The 12,511-nt window shown below is 42.7% G+C and overlaps 1 protein-coding gene across 1 annotated transcript in view; it reads left to right on the top strand.

The window, feature by feature from the left end:
* Window positions 1-11,879, top strand: part of LOC147683568 (galactose-3-O-sulfotransferase 2-like) — a 223,803-nt gene extending 211,924 nt beyond the window's left edge. Inside the window, exon 4 of the mRNA XM_086942547.1 lies at window positions 8,948-11,879. Within this exon, the coding sequence (XP_086798673.1) occupies window positions 8,948-9,811 (864 nt within the window). The 3' untranslated portion in view covers window positions 9,812-11,879. The remainder of the gene's footprint in view (window positions 1-8,947) is intronic.
* The last annotated feature ends 632 nt before the right edge of the window (window positions 11,880-12,511 follow it).

Genomic DNA, 12,511 nt, shown 5'->3' with positions numbered 1-12,511 from the left:
TCTATAAATAGCCACTTGAGGGCGATATACAACTATCTATTATGGAAGGAAGGCCAAGAGATTACGATCAAAATGTTTCCCCACATTTAAAACTTCTGTGCCATCGAGAACGCAGAAATAAATCCCGGCATGGATTCACATTTTTCAAATTTCGCGGGCCGTTTTGTAAAAATCGCGGCAATTTTACAAAACGGCCGATTTCGCGATTTTTTGGAAATCGCGAAATCGCGAAATCCTGGAGGGTCTGATTTGTCGCACAGAGAAAATATCTACATTCGTTTGACTCACATTGTTAAGATTCATGGCATGGCTAATAAATAAACTTCATAATATACAAAAGTTAAAAGCCAATAAATAATTATAAATAATTATGTTGCCATTCAAATTTTCACTGCAGCAGGTACTTGTTGGATTAGCTAGTTCCACCATTGATTAAATAACAAGTACTGCAGTACATATAGAGCGGGCCACAAATCATAGTAACCTTCATGTCAAACAAAACGGAAAACAGAAGTTGATATACTGCCCAAGTGGGCTACTACATATTGAAATTGCGGCAAAGACCTGGAACGCCCTCCCGAGACACATTCGCACTGAACCATCCCTCAGCAAAGTCCGCAAATGTCTTAAATTCTTTCTTTTTCCCAAAGCCTCTTAAATTCCCCTGCCCCTCTTCAGAGCCTCTTATTTTCGCATGGTAGCGCTGGAACGCTTACGGGCAGCCATGCGCTTTATAAATCCAATTTCATTTAATTTCATTTCAATTGTCAGTTTCTAAGTCAATTGTGCAAAAACGCTATATCAAGTACATTACATGTTAGATGGCTAAAGTGCTACCATAAAGTGAAAATGTGCAATAATAAATGTTAAATCATTATTTTTTTGATTTTTTTTTAAAAAACACAGGTCAAAAAGACGAGGGTCCAGGGTTCATGTAAAGAAATAGCCTCAACAATTGTTCATTACAAGTTGGAATTGCAGGACAGATACAATTGATTGAGGTTAAAGTGCAATGTATAGACAGCAAGGGCATGTACATGTTATAGATGAGTGTAACAATCCTCTCCCATATTGAGACCTTGAGGCGTCTTGGTGTCGAGGGATATTATATAGCGGGTCTCCAACTTTCTAAGTAGGGCTTCCCTATCACCACCTCTCCTCTGTGGGGGAATACAGTCTATAACAAAATAGCGCAAGGCCGATGCATCTTTAACATGCGCTAGCTCAAAATGCCTCGCTACAGGATATGTAGGATCAGCATGTGCAATCGCACGTAGATGTTGTAAGATCCGCTTGTGGACCTGGGGTCTCGTGCTGCCTACATACCTGAGCCCGCATGGGCATTCCAAAACATAGACCGCAAACTCTGTTTTGCAGTTTAGTTTTTGTTGGATCTTAATGGGAGTCGGAGATAAAGGTGTGACTACCTCACTTTTACTCACCCCATGCTTGCATGCTTTGCAGGTGGAACAACGTAAAAATCCCTTGCTGTCATCTAACCATGAGCCAGTTATGACCTCGGGGCTGCTTGATACCAAGCTATCTTTCATAGATCTTGCTTTGCGGTATGTAATGCTAGGGTGTTTCGGCATGATAGTACCTAGTATGGGATCATTTGAGATTAGTGACCAATTGTTTTTGATTATCTTTTCAATTGATCTATGCTGGTTGCTAAACCCAATGATTAATCTGGTTACTTCATCAGATCCACTAGCAGGGACAATTGGTTGACTATCACCTCCTAAGCCTAGGAGTTCCAACCTATTTGTCCTGTTAGCCCTAGCAAAGGCATCATCTATGATGGCTGGTTTGTAGCCTCGTTGCAGGAAGCGATCCCTACACTGTGATTGCGCTACACGGCATTGATCTTCACTGCTGCATATTCTTCTGACGCGCAGCATCTCCCCGTAGGGGATGCTGCGAATCAGATGGGCAGGATGATGGCTATCCGCATGCAGCAGCGTATTACCTGCCGTGGGCTTGCGGTACAATTTCGTTTGGAGAGTGCCTTCCTGAACATAAATTTCAACGTCCAGGAACACAACGGACTGCATGCTGATGGTGCTAGTCAGCTGGATATTGAGATTATTGTTGTTAAGCTTGTGTATGAAATCTCTCACCTCAGTCTCAGTCCCATCCCAAGCAAAAAACAAATCATCTATGTACCTAGACCAGAGTTTCACCTTAGTATTCATGGTGACAGAATGTTCTACCATCAGGACCTGCTCCTCCCAGTACCCCAGTACCCCATGTGCAAACAGGCGTACCTACATATACATATATATATATATATATTCACTGAAAAAACCATAGGTTATAGACCATATATAGTTAGGAATTAGCATTTACAAAACCTTGAAAATTCACTGAAAAAACCATAGGTTATAGACCATATATAGTTAGGAATTAGCATTTACAAAACCTTATTTTACTCACACAAAACCATTGAAATTCCATATATAGTTAGTTGCACTAACTATATATCGCGCACCCGCAATCCACTGCTGATGATGTCACATATTACATCATTCATGACATGGTCAGTGACATCACTGATGACATCACTGATGACATCATCCAGTGACTGTATGTTTCTGTAAAGTTAAAATATGTCCTACATATTGAAGAATGAGTGGATGTATAAGTGTCTGGATGAAAGATTTAGTAGGTGCATGACTGACTGTATGAGAGAGTGATTAAATGTGTCTCACTGAGAGCATGGGTTAGTGACTAAACTGTCTTAATTTGTCCATCATTTGTGCACCTGCTCTTCTTTATTTTTTATTTTATATTCTTGTAGAGCGCCTGATTCGACCCCCGAAGGGTTATCTCCGCGCTTTTGCCAGTAGGAGGAATACAGATTGTGCTAGTCCATGGTCAGAAAAGTGGCTGATTAAATTAAATAGGTGGTTTTTAAATGTTTATGAAAAGATGGGTTTTAAGGGATTTTCTTGCTATGCTGCATAAAAGGTGTTGGGTGCTGTAAGCAGGGCCGGTTCTATGATTTGCGAGGCCCTGAGCCAAAAGGAAATGCGCGAGGCCCCTCTAATTTACTTAAGTGACCCTATGCAAGGAAACCATTCAGAGACACTGCAGGAGGCCCATTGTACAGTATTTTAGTGCCCACAGTTTTACCTTTCAGCCCGCAAGCAATTCTCACACCTCCAGCCTGATAGGTGTAAGAATTGCTTGTGGGCTGAGAGTTAACACTGTGGGTGTGCCAAAATCCTGTACAATGAGCCTTCATTGTCTCTGAATGGGTCTCCTTGCAATTGGGACAAGTCGAAGCGTCTCCCTCCCCTAGGCCTCCAAACACCATTCCTGAGATGCCCAGGGAGAGGGGAGGGGCTACCCTGGACCCTAATTGCAAGGTGACAGGGAAACAATAGGGCACAAGATCGGTTCGGGCCCCATGCTGGTAGGCTGAGCGCGAGGTCCTTTGCAGCTGTCCACTCTGCCCATGCCTAGCAACGGCCCTGGCTGTAAGGAGGCATCAGATATGTGCTTTACTGAAAATATGCCAAGCACCTTAGCGAGAGTGGGGAAATTTATGAGTTCTATTCGCTTTTTGCTTATTGAAGCAATGACAAAAGCCAATGGCCATAGAACCCAGAACAGCATCCAGTATCTAGCTATTAGGAGAGCCACCAATGGGAACTGGTAAATTCAAGGGACACGTGCAGTATCCTTCATGGTCAGGCGGCCCTGGGATGTGGGGATTGTTAACCCAGAAAATATGATCATGTGCTGCACACAAAGACTCTGGGGTATTGAGACCTCAGTAACCCCAGCCATACACTTGGAGGTCCTATTAGCATATATACTGTATAATGCACTTCACCACTTTATTTGTAAAATCTAGGACACTGTTTTTTTTATCTTAATCATGTAGGGTTGCTTTTAACTCTTTTCTTTCTTTTTTTGACATGATCTAGTCGGTATTGCTTTTAATTGCTCCAAACTCCATCTTGGTGGTTGTAGGTATTGTTTTATTCCAAGAGAAAATGTATTGCACAGTTCTTAGTCATGCAATGGTTTAAATTATTCGAACATGAATTAATAAATAAATTACTATCCCATCTCAGGAATGTCTGTAGTGTATCATACTAAACTGTGAAGTGTAGTCCATAGAGTCTAGCAGAAAGTACCTTCACTGAGGCAAATGTATACCTGTTAACCTGTTGATTTTAAATGGCAGGTCATGTGATGGATTTAAGTGGGCAATGCCATTAAGATGAATAGAAATTGTCCATACCTGTAACGTCACGTACCTGATGTAATATTCCTTCTTTTATTAGTTACTTCAAATATTAATAATTCCAGCCAGCCAACATGTTTCGTCATGATCCATACAAATCGAGTCACATTTTTTCATGTTTTACCACAATGAAGTGTATTACCCCTCAGACCATTTTGACACTTTGTTTGTGATATTAAAATTCCTAGTTTTTATTGACTTGTACGTTTACTGAGGAACACTCTGATTTCCTGAACCTATTGAACATAATTTCCTTCTTATTCGTGCTTGCACAATAAGATCTCAGTGAAGAACTTAGAAATAGAGGATATTGGGAAATGGATTGTATTTAATATACTCAAGGTCAACCAGCATATATTGTCTGTGACAACATAATCGTTGCCAAGCTGGAATTTGAATATTTTGAATATTTAATAAAAAACAATAGTTTTATATTATTAAAAGGCCTAACCACAACATCACTTTAACCTTTGTTTTTTTCAATTAATTTTTAGCTTTTTTGTATGTACGCAAACATTTTTGGCCCAGATTTACAAAGCCCTTGCTTTGCCAGTTCGTCACTAGGCCGCACAAGGTCTTCAGTGAGATTTACTAAGCCACGCATTGCCACCTTGCATGGCTCTGCGTGGCATAGTAAATCCAGAGAAATGCAAGGCAGTGTAAGTCACTGCCTTGCGTTACTCTGCATTGGGAAGGCGTTCTATGGGTGGAGCATAACTGTTCTCCCACATCCACCCATGGATTTTGGTACATTCCTGATTTACTAAGACAAGCACACCTGGGAATGTGTCAAAATGCTATACCTTCCCAACAGAAGCGTAATGAGGAGAAATATGTATTCTGCAGCACACATAGAAAGCGGAAAATGCATCTGATGATCGTTTGTGTGCCGGAAGGTATCCTTTCCTGCACAAAAACAATACTGCCTGTAATGCAGGCACCCTTGCACCGTGGTGCAAGGCTGCCTGCACTAGAGCAAGGCTGCACTGTGTGTGACAATGCAGAGATAGAGCAGGAATGTGCTATATATTAGTAAATATGGCCCATTTGACGATGTGCTGCAAGTTGATTTGCTGGACTGCGTTGCACCAAATAATAGTAAATCTGGGCCTAAGTACCTTACCTATAATGTTACTTTAACCTTAGCTTTTTTCAGTGAATTTCTAATATTTTTCAATTATGCAAAGTAAGATCTTCTTACCCGTACCTAACTATATTTCTATTTTTTTAATCATATTCATCCAACTTTTTCACAATGCATAGCTTCTGACTGTGCATAGTAGGGGTTTGGATGTAGGGCCTCCTACCCTCCACAAGCAGCCAACCCCCATTTGTACACAGCATTTGGCCATGTACACTGGTGAGTTGGTTTCAGGATCAGGCCTATAGCCAGGCCCTGCAGCAAACCCCCTACAGGCAGCCAACGCTCCCCATTGCTGGCCAACCCCATTGTTACACAACTCCCCATATTTTCAATTAAAAAACAAAAAAATCACAGTAGCACCAAACCCCCTGCAGGCAGCCAATGCTCCCCATTGTTACACAACTCCCCACATTTTCAATTAAAAAAACAAAAAAATCACAGTAGCGCAGTACTTCTGCACTATCACTGCGGAAAAGGCTCTCCAAGGACAGGGCAATATTCATGTTTTAATTCTTTCACAGTCTCGTGGTACCCCATGGTACTACTGGGAGGGTAGTACTGGGTCCTGTGGGAGTGCTACTGGGCATAAAAGGAGGCTTTGCTTTGTTCCATGTGAGTACCGGTGGACCCACAGCAAAGATTTTTTTATTTTTTTAGTTTTAGCCCCAAGTTTGGAGGGGGTCCTCCTCATAAGGACCAATGTGTTAGAGTACCCCTACCTCAATGAATAATATTTTTTAAGACATTCAGGAATGGAGACTGAGTCCTGAAATGGTAGTTGGAACATTTCTGTTGATGTTGGGACCAGGCAGTCAGATTACTAGGGGCCAAGGGTTAAAAATGCCCTATTGGCCAATGATTTGCATATGTATTTTAACTTGCGGTACCACAGGAGTACTGTGGTATCAACCATCCAGATTCTATGATATTTTGATCTTTAATTAACCAAAAACAGCTGAAATCACTCTTGCTCTGTAAAGGTCTAACCTTTTGCCAAATTTGGTAAGATTATTTCCAAAGTTCCAATGGGAACCAGCATGACAAAAACCATGTTTTGAGGCACCCCCTTTTTCTCCGACCCTGCTGGATGGATCACCCTGAAACGTTCTGTAAAGGAGCTAAAATGTTATGATTTTTTGGGTTGAGAGTAGTGTGAACATTAGTCAAATAATGCCAATCATTAGCAAAATAAAAAACTTGCTTCCTATGGAAACTCTTACCTAACTACATAGTGGTGACCACCTGTCTGTAATACATGTTTCCACTGTGCACTAATGGTTCAGAGCAGGTTTCCACTGAAGAGGCAAGTGCGGCTCCCTTCAAAACCTGTTTGTGTATATTTTAACCTTCTCTCCCACTCCACTATTAAAGATTTCTTTAGGTGTGGTTGAGGAATTTTATGTTTAATGGTATGCCCCCTTACAAAATATCTCTAAGTGCTCCCTGAAAAATGGTTGAGCCCACCCCGACCTGTAGGAGTCTGGATGGCCCAATGATGAAGCATGTTATGTTATGTTATGTTAAATTAACTTATTGAGCGCGCTAACACCATTAGGTTTCTTGGCGCTATACAGAGGGAGCAGGGAGGAGAGACAGAAGATAACATAACACAGAATGATGGCTAGTAATAAGCTACAGTGAAAAGGTGAGTTTTGAGGGAGGATCTGAATGTGGTGTAGGGGGAGGGCAACCTAAGAGAAAGAGGTAAGGTGTTCCAAAAAGACGGGGCTAAGAAAGAAAACCTGAGGCCACCGTGTTTCTTCCGCTTGAATCTGGGGACAGAAAGTAAGGCCAATTGAGATGACCGAAGAGTGCGGGAGGGAACATAAGGATGAAGCAAAGAAGAAATGAAGGAGGGACCATGACCAGTGAGGGATTTAAAAATGATGCAACCAAGCTTAAAGTTGCAGCGGGCAGAAACCGGAAGCCAGTGGAGACTTTTTAGGAGAGGTTGGACGTGCTGATCTCTAGGTTGATAATAGATCAAGCGGGCAGCTTGATTTTGGATCAGCTGGAGTCTCCTAAGTTGGTATGCAGGAATGCCCACGTAAAGTGCATTTGCGTAGTCAAGCCTAGACATGACTAACGCAAGCAGGGCCAAAGTGAGGGCATCGGTGGTAAGTAGGCGGGAGATTTTGCGTATTTTCCTGAGCTGGAAATGGCTGGAGGAGACTACAGCGCTGATCTGGGGTGTCATAGAAAGGTCGTTGCTTATGACAACTCCCAGACTTTTTGCTGAGTTGACAGGGCAAGGGGGGCTGCCCAGACTGGCAGGCCAAAAGGAAGAGTGCCAGGGATTAGAGGGCCCCCCGACAAGCACCAGCTCAGTCTTGTCGGGGTTAAGTTTCAGATGGTTTGTGCCCATCCAATCGCTGATGAAGCAGAGGGTGTTTTGGAAAGTGGAGATGGATTGGTCACTGGAGTCGATAGTGAAGACCAGTTGAATGTCATCCGCGTAGTTGAACGCGGAGACATTGAATTGGCGGAGGGAACGGATAAGCGGGGCTAGGTATAAATTAAAAAGGAGAGGGGATAAGGAGGATCCCTGCGGGACACCACAGGTCAGCTCGACTTGAGAGGCAGAAAACTGGGACAGTCTGACAGCTTGATGGCGGTGAGTCAGAAAAGAGCGCACCCAATCCAGGGCAGTGCCCTGGATGCCAGCCTCTCTGACACGGTCGACCAAAATATCGTGGTCGACCGTGTCAAAGGCGGCTGACAGGTCTAGAAGAACCAGGGCCTGACAGGTGTTAGAGTCGGCGCCCCTGCGTAGTTCGTCCATCACAGAGAGGATGACTGCTTCTGTGGAATGCGCAGGTCTGAACCCAGCCTGCTGGGGGTCCAAAACACAAGAGTCCTCAATAAAAGAAGTAAGGGTTTGAGTGACATGGGACTCCAGGACTTTGCATGTCACTACTAGAGTGAGTGAAGGCAATTAAAAGAAAAGGGTCTCTTTCCCTTCCCACCCGCAGCAGCAGGTGGCTTCATATTTGATCCGCTCAGTAACTCTGTACTTGAGAGAATCACCATTACACACGTAGGAATCCCCCACCCATTTTGATTGTCTTCGTTTGATTGTTTCTCCATCACTTGAGTTGTAAACACAAAAAGAGGCCATCGGATGGACATTTTGCTGGGTTAATAGTATATAAAAGAGGGAGGACATGTCCTTTCCATTCTCGTGACTGATAACCTCTCAAGCAGCCTTGGACCCCTGTGGTGTTAGGAATCTGTGAAACAGAATATAATATACTACCACTGGAATTTGGAAGCATAATCGCCTCTCACTGTCATTGCATAGTTGCAACACATACTTCTTTTATACAGTTTACCCTCCATGAGTATTTGCACATAGTATATTTCTCTACTGTGGAAAGCATGCTTTAGCACCCTAAGGTGGATTGTGTCCTATTTAAAATATCTAATTCATAGTGATAAACCTGGGAGGGAACTCATCTGAAAACTGAAACATCATAAATAGAAATTGTCACTGTTGAATTCTCATGTTTTACTTGTTTGTTCTTTGCCCCTCTCCTTTTCTGCAGGTTGAAAAAATAATGCCGTACAATACTTTTTACTTTGCTATCTTGCGTAATCCGGTCCAGCTCATGGAGTCTTCTTTTGCCTACTACAAGGGCATCTCTTCTTTTTCCAGAACGAAAACATTGGAGGAATTTCTAGCTGAACCCTCTCTCTTCTATACTCCCAGTGACCACGATAGCCATTATGCCAAGAACCTCATGACCTTTGACTTTGGCTTCAACAACAATGGAAATTCCTCTTCCATATATTCTCAGATGGACATCCTGGCAATTGAATCCATTTTCAACCTGGTTCTTATTGCTGAGTACTTTGATGAATCTATGATTCTTCTGAAGGAGACGCTCTGCTGGAACATGAATGATGTACTGTCCTTCCCCTTGAACAGCAGGAATGACAGCACCAGGTTGACTCTTTCTGAGGATACTGCAGAGCAAATAAAGGACTGGAACAAACTTGACTGGGAGCTGTATAACTACTTCAACAGGACATTCTGGAATAAGATTGACAGGGTCCTAGGCAGGGAACGGATGCAGCAAGAAGTAGCAGAGCTGCGTCAAAGGAGGGAGCAGCTTGCCCAGACATGCCTCGAAGAAGGTAGCAAAGTGGATCCGAAGAGCATCAAAGATGAGTCGCTGGTACCTCTGCAGTATGGAAGGGCCCGAATCCAAGGCTACAATATTAAAGCAGGACTCAACAAGGAAAAGAGGCAACTTTGCGAGAGTCTGATCCGGCCAGAGCTTCAGTACAGTAGCATCCTGTACAAGAAGCAGTTCCCAAAAAAAGCAAAAGCTCTTCAGAAAATCAAACTGGCCCACCATAAAATAACAAATATAATTTCTCCTTCCACAGCTGTGAGGCCAAATTAACGTTTCTCAAATTGTGTCCAACGTCTTTCACTGAAGAATTCCAAGATGGTTCACCTGTGACTTGTAGACAAAAACAACACACTGTATCACAAATAGAGGTTTGTATTTGACACAACCAAGGATGAATCGGTCAAGCAGTCTTTATGCCTGAGTCTAACATTTATGATGAACTCCACCAGCCACAAAAGTAGGTCATGCAGCTTACTTGTTCATTACTAATCAACATGAATATCCAGTATCAGGTTCGAATGATGCACTTTGATGGCTGTTTAAGTTTGCTGTACATATTCATACTACACTTTTCCAATCTCCAATTACCTCCCACTTTCTTATCACAGTCCATACCCATGAGGGGCATGTATCCTCCTGACAGCAGGCCAATAATAATTGGAGCAATGTTTTCAAACGTTTTTTATTTGAATGGCGTTCTCCCTTGTAAGGACCTCATCTTACTAGAAGAACTGCCTGTTGGTGTAGGATGGGTCTCTCACTGTTATATATGTGAGTGGCGGCATGACTCATCACTTCTTTCCTTTATCTGAAGATGTGTTAATTTTAAACCCTCTGATTCCCCTTTGTAGGACCTATAAGCAGAATACAGGGTATCACACCTTAGGATCCAGAGATGCTGGCACTGCCATAAAAATGCTATATATGACCTGTGCTTTACTCTTTTAATCCTGTTCTGTCAGATGGAACTCCCCCGACCACGTAGGCGAGGTGTCAGCATGAATACAAACTGCCGATTTTGCTTTCATTTTTCACTGGGTTGTGGTTCATCACTTCATGCTTGCCATTTTTGCTTCTGGTGTACTGTAGTCAGTGTTAGCAATTCTGGACCAGCAGATGGGCATTTGAGGGTATTTCTATGAGCTATCTGCGAGGAAGGGAGAGTGTTCTTTGCTTTGTTGTGGTACTGTGTTTTGCTGTTTCTTTAGGTGGTTGTCAGGTTGTGCTGTGTTGGACGGTAGAAAGCAATCTCAAAGTCAGACTTCATGACACTAGAAGATCCCTTCATTCCGCTCATGCCGATGGGATGCATAAACAAGAGGTAGTTTGTAAAGCTCTATAACCAGGATTGCTCCCATTGACCTCTCCCTTGTTCTCCTCTGCTTGTGGGGGTTCCTCTCTGGCTCCTCCTAAGTACAAGCTAGTTTCTCCAGTTCCTTCTGTGGTGCTACATCTTCAAATGCATGAGCTGGGACAAGGAGGCAAAGCTTGGATAACTTGCCATAACGCCAAATTACTGTCCTACTGTTCCTTGTTACAGTCTTGTGCCCCATCTACTGCCCCGGGATTTCTTTGTTCTTTTCTGGTCCTGTTTTTTCTGGAGCTTGTTACTTTCAGAAGACTGATTCTACATCTCATAGGATGGGGCCTAATTAGGAAGCAGCTGAAGCTTAAACCATGTCTTCATCTGCTAGATTACAACCCTCATGTGTATGGACTTAATAGTGAAAAATAGTACTCAGAGTAATCAAAATTACTAGTAAGTGAGCAGGGCATTCCACTCAAACCACCTGCCAAAAGGTATATGATACTATTGCAGAATTACTCTTTAACAGTCTGCACTCCAACTGTTAAACGTCTTCTCTTGACCTGGCTACTACTTCACTTTCAATTTCATTTACAGTTACTTACAACTGCATTCACACTCCTCCATGGTCTTGCCTTCCTCAGGTCAGCTCAACAGCCCCTATCCATTTAGTTACTTTCAACTGTTTATACATTCCTATGATCATCCTCTGCTCAGATTTAGTCCTCATATTATCTACTTAACTTTAGGGTTTCCCTCTCTCTCCTGTACAATCCAACATGTCCCGCTAGTGCCATATTCTTTTTCATCCAATTTCAAACATTTTGGCCTGACTTAGAGTGAAGTAGAAAGGCTACCCCCTCGCAATGGCTAAAGAGTACAATTTCTGCAGTTTTGAAGGTCCACCCACTTTCAATAGAGTCAGGTGAACCTTCAGGATTTACCATTTATCCGCCCACTATTTAGAGTGGTCAAACAAATTGCAAGTTTTTACTTTCGCATACCGCCATCCAAAACCTAGCGGTAAATCATAGAAAACACATTTAACCCCTTGCATGCTGATGACGGCCCCCGTCCGTCATGCATCACAGTGGGCGTGTGCTGATGACGGCTGGGGGCCGTCATGAACACGCCCACTCTTTAAAACGGCCGCACAGCGCGAAAATTCGCCACGAACGCAAGGGGTTAAATTACTCCATGGCGAGGGGATCATTGCTTTTCTTGTTAGGATTTTCTTTTTTAAAATAAAAAAAGAGATTGAAACCATGCCATATGGCTCTGTCATGTTGATGGAGCAGCACGGCACATTGACAGTGCATTGACAGGAACTGCCAAGACGGCAATTCATTTCAATGAGTCTCATTTAGAGTGTGGTTACAATGTCAGGGGCAGAAAAACGAAAAGCAGGTGGCCCTTGAGAACAGATACACCAGCAGGACCAGGGGAAAGGGATACTTGTAAACAAAAGCAATTCCTGTCTGGTGAATAAATACCATTATAATGGGAAATAATACAATTAAGAGCACAAAGTGTTGCATTATAGCCCACTACACCACAGTAGGGAACCATCCCTTCAGACAATTCTTGTAGCACAAAAACAAGTTTTTTTTACAAAGTTTATTCTTTTCTGCTTCTTATTTTATACATAAAAATTATGGCATAAC

This window comes from Lissotriton vulgaris, chromosome 11 (assembly GCF_964263255.1).
Source record: "Lissotriton vulgaris chromosome 11, aLisVul1.2, whole genome shotgun sequence".
NCBI classification, from domain to species: Eukaryota; Metazoa; Chordata; class Amphibia; order Caudata; family Salamandridae; genus Lissotriton; species Lissotriton vulgaris.
Note: the sequence above shows the minus strand (reverse complement) of the source record. Positions and strands in the feature narration are given on the sequence as shown.